Source organism: Humulus lupulus, chromosome X (assembly GCF_963169125.1).
Source record: "Humulus lupulus chromosome X, drHumLupu1.1, whole genome shotgun sequence".
NCBI classification, from domain to species: Eukaryota; Viridiplantae; Streptophyta; class Magnoliopsida; order Rosales; family Cannabaceae; genus Humulus; species Humulus lupulus.
The window spans coordinates 37,750,157-37,769,790 of NC_084802.1; the positions used below are offsets into that span (position 1 = coordinate 37,750,157).

Genomic DNA, 19,634 nt, shown 5'->3' on the forward strand with positions numbered 1-19,634 from the left:
TAGTTTAAGGATTTAAATGATACGCTAAAATAAGGTTGGGGATTCCAAGTACTGTTTATACTTTTTTTTTGGTCTATAATAGAGCATGTGTGGTCTCTTTCTTTTAAGAAATAAAATAGAAAAGAAATATACTAATATACATTTTTTATATAGATTTTTATTTTGATAAGATTTTCGAGGGTGATCAATTCTAAATAAGATATAAGAGCCTTGATCACACAAAAATATATAATAATTCTTAATGTTATTAAACTATCGAGGTAATTAAGCATTTTAGATTTCATTTATTTTAAGTTTTTGGTTTTATAATTTATTTACATTTTTTAAAAATATATTAGTATATTTGAAGTAATAATATTTTGTATTTAAAAATAAAACTTTAACTGGAAATAAATAGTAGAGACTCGTTTGGCTATTTCAAAAAACATAAGGTTATTTAAAAAATAATAATTCAAATTCCGTGATCAACCTGGTAACAGACTTAAATAAAATAAATAAATAAATAAATGATAATTTTCCTTAATTAATTAATGTGTGACCACCAAATAAAAGCATCTCTAATCCATGAAATTTAAATTAACTCGTTTCCCTTGTTGGAAAGTCACATCAATTAATGCCTATCAATTTTATTTTATTTTGGCAATTAACTCCTTTTAATTTTGCATGTCCTACTTTATTATATATTATTTATTAATTTGTGCTAGAAACTTGCTTCACTTTATTTGTTTGGTAATTTTTTATATATATAATATAAAATTTATGTATGCTTTTCAAAATAAGTAAACGCACTTATTAGTATTTGTTGGAATGAACAAGACAGCATTAACTCTTGTTAACTTGTTAACACTTGTTAACTTCTTTCTAGTGTGTTTTCTTTAAGTTATTATCAAAACAAATGAAAATAGTAATAAAAAATATCTTGTTATCATTTTGGCCTTGTGTTTTTTTGGAATACACGATTGACTTTTGTATTTTGTTAAATGATAATTCAGACTTTATATTTTACAAAATATATCAAAATAGTACACTAAACCCAATTTTAGTCAAAATATTTTCAAATATAATATTTTACTCTTATCTTCTCGATCACCTTTTCCGTTACTATAAACTTATTTATTTTTTAATAACTCAATAATTGATTTTATAATTGAAAATATTTTAACAAAAATCGGGTCTAGGTACTATTTTGATTTATTTTGTAAAACACGTAGTTTGAATTGACATTTAACAAAACACATGGACCGATTGCATACTTGGGAAAAACATAGAGGCAAAATGATATTTTCTCTTATATATAATAATATTTTGAAAATAAAAAATAGTTATTTCAATAATATATGTTTAATTATATTCTAAAATTTTCTTTCTTCTAAAGATACGAATTTGGAGGTAGCTAATCTCTTTTGGGAACTAATTCTGCGTACATTGTATATAAATATTTAATTATATATATTTATATAAATTTTAGTTGTTAGATTGTTATTCAGTAATTCACTTTGTTGATTAATTAAAAAAAATTAATAAATTAATCATAATAACTTAATATCTGAAACGAATAACCATACAAATGTAACTAGTATAGAAACATAATTATTAAAAACTCTTTCTTATTTATATATTAGTGTCATGATGAGAAGAATAAGTAAAAACTGTCTGTTAATTACTTCAAAAGTTGCAATTAACATTATGATATCTCTGTGGCGGTTATAAGTGGTTGATTAGAATTAGTTTGACATAAATAGTATTCGTTGGCCTGATTGGTTGGCGATTGAAAAATTACATTTTTTAAAATTGTGTTTCTGAAATAAAAATATGAATTTATAGTCTAAAAACATATTTTTGAAAATGTGATTGATTCAGTAACTATTTTTGGGTTTTAAAAAACTGAATATGTGATTGATAGAAAATCTGAAATTATAAAAAAATGATAGATTTGTAGGATTTTAGGATACAATGATTTGGAATAAGAGAAAACGTGATATTCTTATTTTTTATTTTAGAACACAAAATTAGAATTCTTATTTAAATTTTATTTTCAAAACCATCTTACCAATCACTTATTCTTGTATGTCTCACTGTTTTCAAAATTTTAAATTGATAAAATTAGATTCGGATATTATACCAATCAGAGCCATAAATATCTTTGTTTCCAACGAAATTAAGAACCTAAAATATTAAGGGATTAATTACATAAAACATTGCATGTTTAGAATTTTTTTGAAATATATGGTGAATACAAATAATTATAAATATACGGTGCTTTCAAAAAATACACAAAGATTAGTAAAAAGAAAAAAACAAGAATACAACTCATTAATTGATGAGTTTTTATTTTTTCGCGTACTCATAAAAAGAAACATTATTAATTGATGTAATTTAATTATATTGATGTGATATAATAATATTCAATCATTTTCTCTTCAATTTTTTTTAATTTTTATATATTTAAAATGAATGAATTATTAATATTAAACAAATTATTATATTTAATAAATATAATTTATTTCTATATTAGTAGTTATATATTTTTTCTAATATTTGTTACTTGGTTTATGCAATGTAACATTTTTGTATATATATATATTTTTTTGATCAAAGAAAAGAATATATTGATCAATGAAACTAATACAACCAAAGCTGAGAGGAAGAGCAACCTACAACAGCCTGAACCAGACCAAATTAACTACAAAACAGCAACAAACTAACACAGAAAAAGGAGCAATCTCCTCGCACAAAAACCTCAACAGAAATCACAGATTACAAGCAAACCTCAGCATTTGTTTTTCTCTATAAGTACACCTACTACCAGCTAAGTTTAAAACTCTAGCTTTTATAGAATATCTAATCAAGTGATCTATTTGGTACACTGGCAAACAGGACTGATTAAGCCAACAATGATTCCTGTTCAGCCAAATATGGTACACTGCGGCTGCACAAGCTGCATGAATCAACAAAGAGAACCAGCCATCCCGAGGCACTGCCATCCACTTGATCCACTCCCTGAACTTAGTTGGCCAAGAAAAACCTCTCAGCCAAGTCTGGACAGCAAGAAGCACTTTCCTGGAAAATATACAATCAAAGAATAAATGAGAGTGAGTCTCCTCCCCTTGACCACAAACTGGGCAGCAAATAGAAGGAAGATGAATATGACAAGCTTGAAGCCAGTCCCTGGTATTTAGCTTCTGGTTCACTGCCATCCACAGAATAAACTGGTGCTTAGGGGCCGAAAGTTTACACCAGACAGACTTTCCATAATGCACCAGCTCTCCAGGACAAACTAAAGAGTACAAAGTGCTCATATGGATTCTCCCATTTCTGGTTGCTGATTTCATCACAGCATCAAGCCAAATGTGACTTAGCTTGATGATCCTCCTCCAGTACCAGCTGGTGTCCTGCTTCAGTCTATAATCCCAAATTGAAATACCCTTTAGGTAGATACCATTTACCCATTTCACCCATAACAAGTCTTGCTTAGAAGTAATAGCCCAAATGTACTTAGCCATCATAACTTTGTTCCATGAAGCACTATCTTTGAACCCCAACCCTCCATAACACTTCGGTCTGCACACATGCTCCCAAGAAATTCTATGCATTTTACTTCTATTATCTTTCTCACCCCACAGGAATTTCAAACACAAACTATCAATGGCTTTCACCACTTTTTGAGGTAAGATAAAGATATTCATCCAATGAGAACGAATGCCCAACAAAACTGAAATTATCAACTGAACCCGACCTGCATAAGATAAGTGGCGACTAGACCACCCTTTCAAACGAGTTCTCTTCTTATCAATCAGGATAACACAGTCACAAGCCCTCCATTTAGTAGGTCTCAAAGGAATACCCAAATACCTCAAGGGAAACTGCCCTTCTTGGAGACAACAATCTTGCAGCAAACTGTCCTTCTCCCCTGCAACCAGACCCCCTAAATAAATTCTGGACTTGGACTTATTAATAGACAAACCAAAAGTGTTAGTAAACTCTGAAAAAGCCTGCTGAATTAGCCTGACCGAAGACTTGTTAGCTTTGCAAAACAGTAAGAGATCATCGGCGAAGCAAAGACTAACCAAGTTTAAAGATTTACATAAGGGATGAAACTTGAACTCTTTCTCCCTAGAAGTCTTTAACAACAATCTTGTTAAATAATCCATCACTATTACAAACAAGAGGGGAGAGATTGGGTCTCCTTGTTTAAGCCCTCTAGCACCTTTAAACCTCCCTTGAATGCTACCATTCAACACCAAAGCATAAGAAGAGCCTCTTAGACAAATCATAATCCATTTAATAAATCTCTTAGGAAAGCACAAAGCATTAAGAAGGTTCTCCAAAAAATTCCAATCTATAGAATCATAAGCCTTGCTTATATCTATCTTCATAATGCAACGAGGAGAAACATTTCTCCTATTATAACCTTTTAACAAATCTTGGAGAATAAGAACGTTATGGGCAAGGAACCTATTCTTAATGAACGCCCCTTGATTTTGGCTAATCAAAGCAGGAAGAACAAGATTAAGTCTATTGCAAAGCATTTTGGAAATGCATTTATATAAGGTGTTGCAGCAAGCAATAGGCCTAAACTCAGAAGCATTAGTAGGGTGATCCACTTTCGGAATAAGAGTAAGCAAAGTACTATTCAGCGAGAGAGGTATTCTAGCAGATTCAAAGAAATCCATAACAGCCCAAGTAATATCCTTCCATAAAGCTTTAAAAAAAACCAGCCCCAAACCCATCCGGACCAGGACTTTTCAAAGAATGGATGCTAAACATAGCTAATTTCACCTCCTTGACAGTAAAAGGTATAATCAAACCCAACTAGTCCTCACTGCTCAGAACAGAATCCTGCCCAATAGCTTGAAAATCTATATTGCCTGAAGCTGCACTGGTTGATCCCAAAAAATTTCTGAAGTGATTCAGAAAGTGAGCCGAAACCTTATCATAATCATCTACTATCTTCCCATCAGCCGAAACATAGGAAACCACTCTATTAGCTAATTTTCTTTTCTTCAGACTGGAATGAAAAAAAGAAGAATTGGAATCCCCAAACCTTAACCAATCAATTTTACTCTTTTGGGAAATATAGCTAGCATATAACTTCTCATGTCTCTTAAACTCCAGATAAGCCATTCTATCATTATTACTAACCTCTCTGTTGGAAGGATCAGCAAGGCAGATAGAATGAGCTTGTTGATAAGCAAGTTTGCTTCTCTCATAGTTACTCACCACGTCCCCCATAATCTTCCAGTTAAAGCTCTTCAACGTATGTTTAAGCCGAAGTAACTTCCAACTAATATGGTCTAATCCCCTTCCAGGAAAGCTAAGAGGTTGATTCCAGTTTTTAAGGAAAACTTCTCTAAACTGAGGATGCACAATCCACATGTTATAAAAACAAAAGGGACGCACCCCAACCTTAATTTCAGGCAGCTGCTTAATCACTATCATGGAATGGTCTGACCCTACCTCCCACTGAACCCCTACCGAAGCTAAGGGATGCTCATCCATCCAAGTCTCATTAGCGGACACCCTATCCAATTTGGAAAAGATACGATCCCCACCTTCTTGGTTATTGGACCAGGTATAAAACGGCCCCATAGTCTTCATTTCTTCCACCAATCCAAGATCAAGCCAATGTCTAGCATCTTCCATTTCTTTGTCAGTGATCGGACGACCCCCCATTCTATCATTCAGACTAAAAGTTGCATTGAAATCACCAAGAACCAACCAAGCATTACTAGGCTTCGATAAGTGCTCCAAATCCATCCATAAGGATCTCCTCATTTCCAAATTATTTGAACCATAAACAAAAGTAATACAGAAAACCTTTTGATTATGTATCCGAACTTGACAGTGTAAAAGTTGATCACTCTCCTGTAAAACTTGCAACTACACCACATTAGCATTCCAAATCACCAGAATTCTACCTTCCACAATATTACTACTGTAGTACTCCCACCCATAAAACATAGCGTTCATAACCTCCGTCAATTTAATTCCCCTGATTTTTGTTTCAAGAAAAGCACCAAGCCCAACTTTATTCAACCTACACACATCCAGAATAAGCTTCTGTTTATTCACTTTATTCATCCCTCTAACATTCCAACTCAGAATATTGGTGTAATCCATGAGAATTAGACTGAGTTGGAACTAAATTAGCTGGTTTCTGACCCTCCTGAAGAACACTAAATTTGTTTTTGGTTTGTTTAACCTGGACTTGAACACCTTGCTTCTTAATTCTAGTTGTTTTCGGGGAAATCCAGTTATCACCTACTGGAATAGAAGTAACCTGGGCTTCAACTGGCTGAGATGAGCTGGAAGGAACCCCAGCTCCAGGCGAAACAATCTGAACAGTATCAGATGCATCCTCTAGTTGGCCAGCTGCCATCTCAACCTCAACTTGGTCCTTATTCACACCTTCACTATTTCCTTCCACTTGCTTCCCCTCTTTCTTCCGCCAAACAGGCTGAGAAACAAACTTGCAAGACGACACAGAGTGACCCACTTTCTTGCAATTTGAGCACTTAGTAGGGAGCCATTCATACTCAATCATTTGTTCAGCGATTTGCCCATTCTCATTAAAATAACTTATGAATTTCGGCAGGGTATCGGCAATCTCCATCTCAACTAAGATTCTAGCAAACTTAATCATAGAACGATTTTGAGTAATCTTGTCAATCATAATGGGTTTTCCTATTGTGATAACTAGGGCACTCAGACAATTCACTCCCCAATATTGCAACCCAAGGTCGGGCAGCCTAATCCAGATAGGGACTGATTTGATGGATTTCAGAGACTCAACATCAGTGGTCCAAGGTCGTAGAACCATTGGTTTCCTATCAAAATGCACCACCCCTGACTCCAACACAAGATCTCTTGTTGCCTCATCTCTGAATTTCACCATAGTAAACCCATCATTCATTCTAGCAATACTCACAATGCCTAGTTTACCCCAAATCCTTTTCACAAAACCCTCAAACACTGCCAGAGGAGGATTAGCCCCAATTACCACACATATAATCGCAGACTTCCAGAAGGAAGCTTCTATTTCAATCTCCTCCAAATCCAATTTCGCAATAATCTAGCCATCCTTCTGAAGAGGTTCTGAGTAGTGTAATTTCGTTCCACCGTAAGAGGGAATCGAATCTCGAAACTTAGCCCACGTTTCCTTTGCAGAGTCCTGGTAGGATTGTTCTTCAACTTCAGCAGCCCAGTTCGCTGTTTCATGAACCATCTCAGATTCGTGGTTCTGCACGTCTTCCACGAACCGAACTTCCTCATCCTGTTCCTCCGTAAACCCGAAGACCTCAGATTCTTCAATCACAGATTGCTCTGGACGAGTTTGGTCAGTATTCTCACCATTAGATGAAGGGAGCTCCACAGAGACCGTAGAATTTGCAAGCTTCAGCCCTAGTTTTTGCCTCCTCGCCATGGAAGAGAGAGAGCCGGAGCAACACACTTTTTATTCTATAGTTTTTAATATTTTTGTATATATTAGTTACAAAATAAAATAGTATATTTTAGTAAGAAACTTAGTTTTATAAATTTTTGTTACAAATATGTACTAAATTCACAACTTAATTTTATAAATTTTTGTAACAATCATGTTAAATAAATTTATAAATATATGTAAATATTAGTTACAAAAATAAACGTTTTGGTTGTGAAATTAGTTTTGTAAATTGTTGTTACAAAATTGTAAAACTTGTTTAAAAAAATATTGTATTTCACCACTATATATATTCAATAAAGTGTTTTATAAAGAATGAATATCTTAAATTTATATTTTTAAGTTGTATAGTATAAATATGAATGTTCCTGCAATTTATTCGTACAATATTATAACAATATGGAAAAGTATAATATTTTTATGTACATTTTGGTTATGACTTCTTAACTATAAAATATTTTTCAGAAATATTAGTTATAAAAATATCTTTCTTAGTTGTAAAACTAGATTTGTTAATTATTGTTACAAAAATAAAAAATTTAGTTATGAATTTGTTTGTAAGTTTTATCTACAAAAAAAAATCTACAACTCTATAACTGATTTTTTGTAAATATTATTTACAAACATGTAACATATATTACAATTTTGTAACAGATTTTTACAAGTTTGTAAATGTTGATCACACAAGATTGTATTTTACCACTTTTATTAACGATTTTTTCACTTCGTAATTACACTTTTACCCCTCCGTGTTTTTATCCAAAAATTCTGTATTTTTGTAATGCACCGTATTTTTCATATTTTTGTTAGAATAAATTACACACAACACCGCAAATCAAAAAAAAATTCAAAGTATATGGTGTCTTTCTTTTATATTGTATTTTATTTGAAATATACTGAATTTTAAAAAAGTCTTATACCGTTCTAATTTTTATTCTTTTATCTAACGTGTTTGTACGCCCTAAATACCCGCACACTTTGGCGAGCTAGAGAAGGGCCTAATTCGATCTGCCACATGTCAACCGTCCACCCGGAGCTGTTTATTACGGGCCTTTATCTAGCCAGCCCGAGCTGGTTAGAGAGTTAGCTGCTACTTGGAGCCATCGTGTCAGCAATATGAGTGTCACGAGCTGGCGCCGCATTAAGCTTGTGATGCGACAGAGATCTGACACCCGAATCCTTGTAAAGTCAACCACACAATATAAACGTGCTTATATCAGACATCACGTGTCTGTTCTATTCCTGATTTCTCGGATGCGCAGTATAAACGTGCGTGTTCGGACATCCCGCATCTGATTTGGGCCATGCGGCCCATTACCCATCCTTACCTATTGATTAGACCTCACTTCACTGTAAGGCTTAGGAATTAATCATCAGTGTCACAGATATGACGTGAAGGATAAAGAGATCACGGGATGACCCCATTGCCAACCCATATATCATCTTCCTATAAATACCAAGACCCTGGGTAGTGCAAGGGGTTAGGATATTTTTGTAAAGAAGCACTTTGTAAGAAATAGTCAAGAGATATCAACAATATCGACTGGTGGACTAGAGGGATTTTAACCTTCGAACCACCTAAAAAAGGAGTGACCATCTTTCTATTGCTATTAGTTTCCCAAGTCTAGATTACAGTTCTTTTCATATTACGGTTTACCAATTTGCACTAATTCATCCTACTTATTCGTATAATTATCTGTAAGAGAAAAACCGCGTCAACAGTGTTTTTCTTTTCTCATTTGTAAACCCTCTCTCTCTCTCCACTGCTCTTTCTCAGTCCCTTTCTCCTCCATTCTCCCCCATTTTTTTTTCTAGCCTCGCCTTTCAGGTTTTATCTCCGACACTCACCATTTTTGTTGGTTTGGTGTTTGAATATTTGGTTTTCAAGTTTTTGGATTTTCCCTAAAATAGCAATCACACGGTTGGGATATGGACACTCTTCTTCAAGTGGTGCTAAAAAAATGAAGAGGAAAACTCTCCTCTCTGAAATGAAAAGTCCAAATTGACTGCAAAAAGCATAAGTCTACCATTGTTGTTGTCGGTAAGAGGATCGAAACTTAGAAATCATTATAGAGGAAGGTTGCTCCATTGTTGAAAATAGATATTATTTTATAATTTTGACTTTTGTTTTTCTTTATTAATTTTTGATAAGTTTGTTATTCGATAATAGACTCTCAACATGATTTGTTTCATTCTGGCGATGGTATTTGATTTTGTGTTTTAGAATATAGTAATTCCTTTGTTTTAGCTTCATGATTTTGCAAGTATATTGGAGTTTTTAAATTTTAGATTAATATGATCTCATTGTATGCATAGGCCATTATGTGTTCAAAAAAATAGTGCTGGTATATATATATTTAATGAATGTTTAATGTACTGGAGGGAGGTCTGAACTTGAAGGTTCACTTTTGTAGAAAAAAAGAAGGTTGTTATATGTTATTTTCTGGATCTAAAGCAATCTGTTACAATAATTGATATGTAAATATTGTTAACAAAATTGTAAAAATTGTTTACAAAATATTGTCTTGTAAATCTTTGTTACAATCATGTTAAATAAGTTTATAAATTATTCGACAAAAAAAAGATAATCTTGATTATCATTAAATGGTTTTTTATAAATATAACTAATTTCATAAAAATTTATTTAATTAATATATTTAAATTCATATCATTATATATTTACAATTTCTTTTTTTAGTAATGTTAGTAATTATATTTTATTGAAAAACAAAATTACATTTCTTTGTTTTTATTTTGTGTAGCAAGCTTGGAGTACTATATAGCCGATTAATGTAGAATTATTTTTCGGCTGAGCTACTTTTTCGGATTAACATCTCCTGTATATACAACTTTCTACCGTATATATGTAAATATTTTCCTTCACCGTATTTTTTGAATTTTTTGCCGTATTAAGTATATAGTTGTAAGTTTCCCAATATTAAGGTTGCATTTCGAAAGTAACTATACTCAATATCTTCAAAATATTGTATTTTTATACTCAAAATTTTTTTAGCCGTAAATATACTCAATATTTTTAAAATATTGCACTTATACGTATTTTTTTATTATTTTGATAAATAATAAGAAAGTAAAAGAAAAATATAGTATTTTAATTATTTTTTAAATTTTAAATTACTTTCTTTTTCTTATTCTTTCTCAAAATAACTATTTAAATAAAACATTAATAAATATTTTATTAAAATTAATAAAAATGATTTAAAATAATTAAAAAATTATTTTTTTTCATCAATTTAAAATATACGTTTTTTTTTAAAAAAAAAAAAGTAAAGAAAAAATATAAGTTTGAATTATTTTGATTAATTTTACTAATCTTAATTTTTTTTTATTTTGAAAGTGAAAATAATTTAAAATTTTAAAAATAACTAAAATTCTATATTTTCCCTTCACTTTCTTATTATTGCTCAAAATAATTTTAAAAAATAGGTATAAAAGTACAACATTTTAAAAATATTAGGTATATTTACCGCCAAAAAAAAGTTTGGATATAAAAGTGTAACATTTTGAAGACATTGAGTATATTTACCGCTAAAAAAATTGGATATAAAAGTGCAGCATTTTGAAAAAATTGGGTATGTTAGCCGTCATTTACTCTAATTAAAATTTAGGTATAATTCAGGGTAATTACTTGATTTGGTGTGTTTGTCCGACCATGTAATTATATAATAACCATGTAATTTGAGGTAATTGAGGGGTCTCAATTACACTCTCCAATTCTCGTAGCCCCCATGTGATTGGAATTTTGTGTAATTCGGAGTAATTACTCAATTTGACGTGTGTTGTCTGACCATGTAATTACACAACAACTATATAATTAGAGGTCCAATTCTCATAGCCCCCCATGAGAATTGGATGTAATTACACTGTGTACTAATTACTATCAATTTTAAATAGTATTTGTTACATAATATTACATTTTTGTGTAATTACTAACTGTTTTGACAAACATGACAATATGAATTCATAAGTAATTACCACTTGATATCCAAACACACATTGTATTTTAAAATGTATGGTAATTACTTAGATATGTAATTACTACCCTAATAATTACAATTACTATTAGTATATAAATATGTGAATATTGTATACAGTTATTTTATGCACAATTATAGCATTGTAATTATAGTAAAGATTTTATACCCAAAATGAGTTGCAATCCTATATATACTGAATCAATATACGGTCATGACTCAAGGAGTCTTTTATCATCTTACATGGTACCAGCCAGACCTTAGCCACCATCGATCCTTCTCCTTCTTCCCTACGCTCTTATATCGTTCCTTTCTTTTGTTCTTTTCCATGGTCGGCGATGAACAAACTCCAATCAAAGGTCAGCCCTCAATTGTCCAATGTTTTTCATCCCACGCTGAACGTCACCAACATTCGCAACCTTGTTCCTTTCATTCTTGATGCCGACAAGGTGCAATATACTCCCATGGGAAACTCTTTTCCGCAATATACAAACATATTCATATGCTCTATCTATAATATTTGGGAAAACATGGCAACTCAGACAAGCAATTAAACACATAATTCACTTAATACCAACCAACCCTGAGTCGAGCTTGTCTCTGGCAGCGAGCGTACATGTTCAGTCGTTCTCTAGGAACCATAAACCTTGGTACGCTCTGATACCAAGTTGTAACGCCCTACTACCTTCGAGTCGCTACCATGTGATTTATAAATGTGTCATTAACTCGCTAATCGATGTTTTAGGTTAAAAGTGTGATTAAATCAAAATAAAGACTCATTTAACGAACGTTAATTATAAAAGATTTGAACATTCATTAAAGTCATAAAAGTTATACATTGGGATTCCAAAATACTGTTTCAAAAATGTATTACAATTCAAAAGTTTCAATACAGTCGACCTAAGCGACAAAATCAACCGTTTACAGTAAATTCCTCAAACATCCCTGCCCATGGCAGCCAGGTAGGCCGAACATGTACACGCTGCTCCACGCTCTCCAACTCATGGTTGGTCGACCTTTCCCTTGCCCTTACCTGCACCATAGAGCACCCGTGAGCCGAGGCCTAACAAGAAAACTCAACATAAAACATATCACAATTCAATCCAATAATAAATAGCTTAAACAGATAATCGAATAAACATATAGCGGCCTATGCCGACCCGGGTGCTTTACCAGGCACTCGGTTCACGGTCTTCACCGAGCGGGTGAGTACAACACCCTTAGAAGGTCTCGCCCCAGCGGCCTGCATTCAGCATGCTTAATGCCGATCCCAGCCTTTTGTCGTTGTAACGCCCTACTACCCAGGGACCATTATAGTGTGCATTTTAAACAGTGCTATACTCGTTAATCGAGTCATTTGGCCATAATTGTGTAACTAAGTATGATTAATGGTTTAGGGTTAAAAAATTTGGTTAAGATACAACGTTTCACTGAAATGTTTACTGTATACATTGGGATCCCAAAAATATAATTTAAAGGTTAATTACAACAAAAGATTTACAACTAGTCGACATAAGCGGCAAAATAGGGTTTAACCCTATTTCCTCTTTAAACCCTTGACCGTGGTGGTCGAGCAGACACATATGTACACATTGTCACCTAAGCTCTCCAACTCAAGGATGGTCCAACTTTCTTTTGTCTTTACCTGCACCACATAGCACCCGTGAGCCGAAGCTCAGTAAGAAAACTCAATATGCTCATGAACAAGTAATAACGTGTTACTAAGTCATAATAGGCATGCCTAGCAGTAATAACCCTACTCATGCATGCAAGCAGGTACAAATAAATGTTTGTGGAGTCCTGCGCTCTGAGTAGATGACTAATAAGTCTCCCGCTTTGAGGTAGATTACTAATAAATCTCTATGAGATAGTTGACTAATAAGTCTCTCTGAATAGCTGACTAATAAGTCACTCTCTAAATAGATGATGATCGTGAAAATATATATACGCAAGTACACGCAATCGATTCAAGTAATATATGATAAGTAAAGTATCGTTCCCTCGAAGACTATCTTCCAAGTACCACTAATTGTTCCTTAAATTTCTATTTGGCAACTAAGAATTTGACTTTTAAATTTAATTTTAAATATGAAAATACTTTAAACAAGAAAACAACTAAATAAAAAATTTAAATCACTATGAAAAAGGCCTAGGGTGTTAATTTCATCAACTTTTCAAATTACTAATTGTATTAATCCATTCTAGATTTCTTTCTTTCTATTCTAATAGCAGGTTAACATAAATCGATTCCTATTCTTTTTCAAGATATAAGATCTCAACCGATATGCAGGTTTTCTACATATCTGTGATAAACTTAAACATACAGGTACTTTCGTCCAATATGCAACCTATGTCTATATAATGATAGCATATTCAATTCTCATCTTTTGAATTTTGAATCAAAATCATTAAATCAAGAAAATAGTGATCAAGTATTTAATAGCATTAAACACACATTATGTAATGCCCCACGTCACTATGGCTGCTTCCTGGAATGACGACTGACCCTACAAACCAACACGAGTCTTTCCAGCGTGCTTTGTCCTCACTCGCACGCTTCCTGGGAAAACTTCCCAGGAGGTCACCCATCTTGAGATTACTCCAGATCAAGCACGCTTAACTTTGGAGTTCTCAAGTGATGGGCTACCGAAAAGAAGATGCATCTTGTTGGCATAGGTAGTACCCATCAATCCATTTAAGCCATCTTCAACTGTGTAGTCCCATACCTACACAGTCTTAGAATCATCACACTTGACCTTCCCCAGGCAGTGTGGGATTGCACAGCTTTACCTGGTCTTTCCCCTTACGGATCACGAGATTCTAATTGTCACAATCACCCCCCCTTACGGGCCCGACGTCCCCGCCGGCCACATTTTCGCCTGGGTCAAGGCTCTTATACCATTTGTAACGCCCCACATCACTATGGTCGCTTCCTGGAATGACGACTGACCCTACAAAACACCACGAGTCTTTCCAGCGTGCTTTGTCCTCACTCGCACATTTCCTGGGAAAACTTCCCATGAGGTCACCCATCTTGAGATTACTCCAGGTCAAGCACGCTTAACTTTGGAGTTCTCAAGTGATGGGCTACCGAAAAGAAGATGCATCTTGTTGGCATAGGTAGTACCCATCAATCCATTTAAGCCCTCTTCAACTGTGTAGTCTCATACCTACACAGTCTTAGAATCATCACACTTGACCTTCCCCAGGCGGTGTGAGATTGCACAGCTTTACCCGGCCTTTCCCTTTACGGATCACGAGATTCTAACGGTCACACATTATATAGATTAGAATAGAGAAGAAAAATCAAAAGAATATCATAACTCAATTAGATAGAAATCCAAGTGACTACATTAAACCCTAGATAAAAATTGTTTAGTTCATATCAGACATGACTAAATCAACCAAATAATTATTCATAAACATAAAATTCATAAACTTGAAGAAGAAATAAAAATAAGAAACTGCAGAATATTTAACCTAAGAACTACTATTAGTCTCTAAAAAATGTAATAAAAAACTGACCTAAAGACCTAATTAAACCTTAAACACGAATTTATAGTAAAAAAATACAAGTTTCTGAATTTTTCCTAGTGCGGGCCGTGACGCGACTTGGCATTTTCTAGGTCGCGGCCCGTGTCTATTCCTGACCCTTTTCTTCTCGTATTTTGGCTTCAGACATCGCGACTCAGCTTAAGCAAGTTGCAGTCCGTGTCTAATATTCTCCTGAGCTTAGCCTCTGTTTCCTCTTGAGTCACGACTTGTAAGCCCAAGTCGCGACACGAATTCTTTCCAGCAACATATACGTCTCTGATTTCCCCTCAAGTCGTAACTCAATAGTCCAAGTCACGACTTTAATTAAAATTTTCTTAGAATTGATCCTTCAGCTCATCTCTTCATCAAAACCCGTCCTTGAAGCATCTTTGATATCATTTTTAGTCCAATAACCGCCAAAAGCCTCGTTTTCCACCATTTAGCTTCTTTTTGTATTTTTTTCTCATGATTCACCACACCGACCTACAACAAAGACAAACACAAGTGTAATCTTGCACAAAACACACAAAAACACTCAAGATTACCACAAAAACACTTTCTAAAATGACCCTAAAATGAAGTTATCAAACTCCTCCAAACTTACTTTTTGTTCGCCCCCGAACAAAGGACTCAAAACAAACCTAGACTCTAACAACATGAATTATTACCAATAACAACAATTATGCCTCAAAATCATGAATGTTAATTATATAATTTTTCAGAAAGCTACTCAACAGTTATTCAATCTAGAATTTTGATCAAAACACTCCATCAACACACCTTAGTCTACTAACACTTTGGATTATCAAATCATGATTATTAAATAAATAAATTTGAAATCAATTATGCTCACCAAATTTCTTTCCAATCGACCCATTCAAACCAAATGATTCCATAAGCTCACTTACTTCTCTTCTCCACTAATAGAAATCATGCTATGCATAAGAATCAATAGGACTTTTATAGGCTTGTAACGATTGCTTAGGTAAAGGTAGATGAAAGATGAATTTTTAAGCTCACTTTACTATAAGCACATGATCAAAACGCACCAACCTTACTTCCATAAGAATATAATCCAATAATCCCCTTTGTTATTTATTATTTTTTTCTTTTTCTTTAGATATATATATTTTTCAATAATAACTACACTCCCCTAAACTTGATTTTTCTAATGTACTCATATTGGGAGTGTATTGAAATATCTTTCATCATCATATTTTTTTCTTTATATATATATTTTCTTTTTTTCAATATATATTCTCTCTAGATATTTTTTCTTTCACTTTCTAAACCCACTCAAATCACCATTAAACCCCATTACACATCACTCCCCATCACCATTTCTCAATCATATGCTCATAGTATATTAGGGACGGATATAACCTGTAATACCCCAAAATCCCTAATGCGGTTTAATGGTTGGATTAGTAGGCTGGGAGTGCCATAATTGTTTTATTATGCCATTAAAATATTATATGCATGTTTATGTGAATTATATTATAATATGATGTTAAATGCATGCATGTGTGTCCACATTCAATTATAAAGGCATTTTGGTAATTTGGTCGTTGAGGGCATATTTGTATATTTTGGTGCATGTTTGTGATTTATGGATGAGATCCCATTATTATGTGGATATATTCGAGCTATTCGGCATGAGACGATCTTAGGTTGCAAGTTAGCGGTTTTGTCATAACGGGGTCAATTATTGAGATATTGAATAATGAGAATGATTATTTGATGATATATTGGGAGTTATTGAGATCAGGAGGAAATTTTGGGAGTTTGGACTATTTTGTCCCCGGGGGTGTTTTTGGGACCCCGAGCATTAGGATTTATTTGAGGTTACTTAAGCTTGAAGTAGTCTGTCAGACAGAAAACTACGTTCAAACACTTTAACTCTCTCTCCCGTTGTTCCTTTTTACCGTTCGTCACAATTTCGAAGGAAACTTGGGTTTTAGGAGTCAGAATTAAGCGAGGATCGAGGCATAGCGATCCTAGGAAAGATTAGAAGCTTCTTAACCGAAGGATTTAGTGAGAAACAACTTAATCAAAGGTAATCCAACCTTTAAGCTTTGATTTGGATTTTGTGTGTTGATGAATCTTTGATTTGTTTGAGCCTCGGGATTTGATGATTTTGGATCATTGGGATGTTTGGGAACTTTGATTTTTGGATTTGGAGATGTTTAAGTAGCTTTTTGGAAGGATTAAAAGGTGGAAAATCAGGGTTATGGCTGAATCTCCGGGTGGGGTCGCGGCCCTGTTCTTGGGCGCTGCGGCCCGAGCATGGTGCAGAGGGGAGGTGGAGTTGAGGAGCCTGGGGGCCGTGACACTGGGGAAGGTGGGTTGTGGCGCTTGCCTTAGGTGCCCCTGTCTTGGCTGGGGGCCGCGACGCTTAAGGTTTTTGAGGGAGAAATAGTGTTTTGATCATAGGAACTCAAACCTTAGGCCTTGGGATCGTTCCTACTACCCGGTTTAGTAGGATTCGATGTCTCAGAGGCTAGGTCTTGGTTCGAGAACCTTTTATTATTCATTTTATTGATGGAATCCCATAATTGGATATGACCAGGTGACCGTCAAGGAACGAAGAGGTTGATCGTTCTCAAGGGTCGTTCTTTTATTAATTCTTGCTCGAACTAGAGGTAAGAAAACTGCACCCTATGTAAATGACATGCGTGGTTATTATAGAGGCATGTTGATTGTTAAATGTGGGCATTGATTACATATTAAATGCTTAGCAAATCTTGCTTATTTTTGTATGGCACTGACTAATCAGAATCGGCACTGGTCGCGTGTTACAGACCTAAGAGTTAGAAACGGCATAAGCGTCATGAACGCAGAGCCAATGAAAGATTAGATCTAATCGATATCTGCATTGAATGAATCATATGGAGCATTAATGCTGGACCGACCCTAAGTTCGATGAACATCTGCATTGAATGACTCATATGGAGCATTAATGCTGGACCGACCCTAAGTTCGATGAACATCTGCATTGAATGACTCATATGGAGCATTAATGTTGGACCGACCCTAAGTTCGATGAAAATTATAAGCGCTTGTCTAGTCTATGACTAGTTACTCAGAGCCAGGGCCAAAGGCCTAGGTGACTATTTTGTCACATGGCTAAGGGAACGGAATCCCACGTTAGTGACTCTATGGTCACTCGGTAGGGTTATGCTGGTGACTATTTCATCAGATACCTGTCTCGTTTAAGCTAGTGAAATGATCACTTATTAGTAAAGGGAACGGAACCCACCTTAGTGACTTTTACAACTGTCACTCCTCTATTTTGGACTAAAAGTTCTGGATGGTTATTATGATCATCGTTTGATATTATATTCGTGCAATATTGAGTTTTCTTGCTGGACTTTGGCTCACGGGTGCTATGTGGTGCATGTAAAGGGAAAGAACAGCTCACCCAGCCTTGAGTGGAGAGCTTAGGTGGTGATGTGTACTTATGCGGCCACTTGACCACCACGGCCAAGGAGTTCTCAGGGGAACTAGGGGGTTTACCCTATTTTTGCCGCTTAGAACGGCGGGTTGTAAATTTTACATAGCAATGACCATTTTGTATCGTAAATAACTTGTAAACATTTTGATGGGCCCATGAACGATTTCATGTTTTAAATAGAATGTATCCTTTCCTTTTGATTGGTTTTCCACCTTAACCTATTAGTAACACCTAGAAGCACGTTTTTAACCAAAGAAATCGGTTAGCGAGTTAAATTCACGGTTCAAAGTTCACCGTAACTGTCTTGGGGTAACCAGGGCGTTACATAACCAATGGCAAGTATTAGGCTTAAATGATGGTTTTAGAACACAAAGGATACAAAATTAGGCTCAAAAAGGGTAACCAAAGGATTAAGTGATTTAAGGTTGGCAAGAAAAGCTCAAACGATCCAAATGATGGCCTAAATCATATTCCTAAGCATACATGATATATTATTTCGCCTCAAATAACAAGTAAGCAAGTTCTAGAATTGTTGAAAATAATTTTCACTTCCCATTAATCATTCCACTAACCAATTTTAGCAAACATAATCAATATCAAAAAACATAAATTTAACATCATGACAAAATATTCAACAAATGTTATCTAAACTAAAATGTACTAACGAAGTGTTTAACCAAGCACACAGATTTTTTCAGATTTCATTTTCTTTGAGTTATACTCATAACATTCATTTTATTCTCGGAAGCAATTGTTGTTAATTTTCATTCATGTTGATACAACACTAAACACACTCTAAACACTAACATAATAAAACATACAAAACAATATTAATAGAAAAATAAACTCCCTCCCCCAAACTTAAACAAAACATTGTCCCCAATGTTTAAAAATATGTAAAGGAAAGGAAACTTACCTGGCGTGATTCATCTCAGAATGGTGGTGGGTCTGAAAATGGATGCTAAGGCGGTGGATAAGGGAAGTACTGCCGGTCCGCTTCTTGGTTCGACCATCTGTAAACCAACTCATTCTGCCTATCAACTTGAGCTCTATGGAAATCATGATGCTCGCCCAAATAATTATGCATGTGCTGGTTTTGCCTAATGATGTAATCTAGTCTAGCCAAATGCAGATCCGGTGGAGCCTCAATTGCTAAATATCGAGGGAATGCTTCTATTCTTTCCTCCTCATCTGCCCTGACTCCCTCTGTTGG

General features: G+C 34.3%; 2 protein-coding genes across 2 annotated transcripts; both read right to left on the reverse strand.

The window, feature by feature from the left end:
- Window positions 1-2,750: 2,750 nt before the first annotated feature.
- On the reverse strand, window positions 2,751-4,673 carry LOC133805720 (uncharacterized). Its single transcript, XM_062243882.1, has one exon. It carries the CDS (start codon window positions 4,671-4,673, stop codon window positions 2,751-2,753), a length of 1,923 nt encoding a protein of 640 aa, XP_062099866.1.
- Window positions 4,674-4,812: 139 nt separating this feature from the next.
- On the reverse strand, window positions 4,813-6,913 carry LOC133805722 (uncharacterized). The gene is made up of 4 exons (XM_062243883.1): window positions 6,132-6,913; window positions 5,908-6,037; window positions 5,458-5,865; window positions 4,813-5,355 (listed from the first exon to the last, which is right to left on the reverse strand). Exons 1-4 carry the CDS (start codon window positions 6,911-6,913, stop codon window positions 4,813-4,815), a joined length of 1,863 nt encoding a protein of 620 aa, XP_062099867.1.
- Between the last annotated feature and the right edge of the window lie 12,721 nt (window positions 6,914-19,634).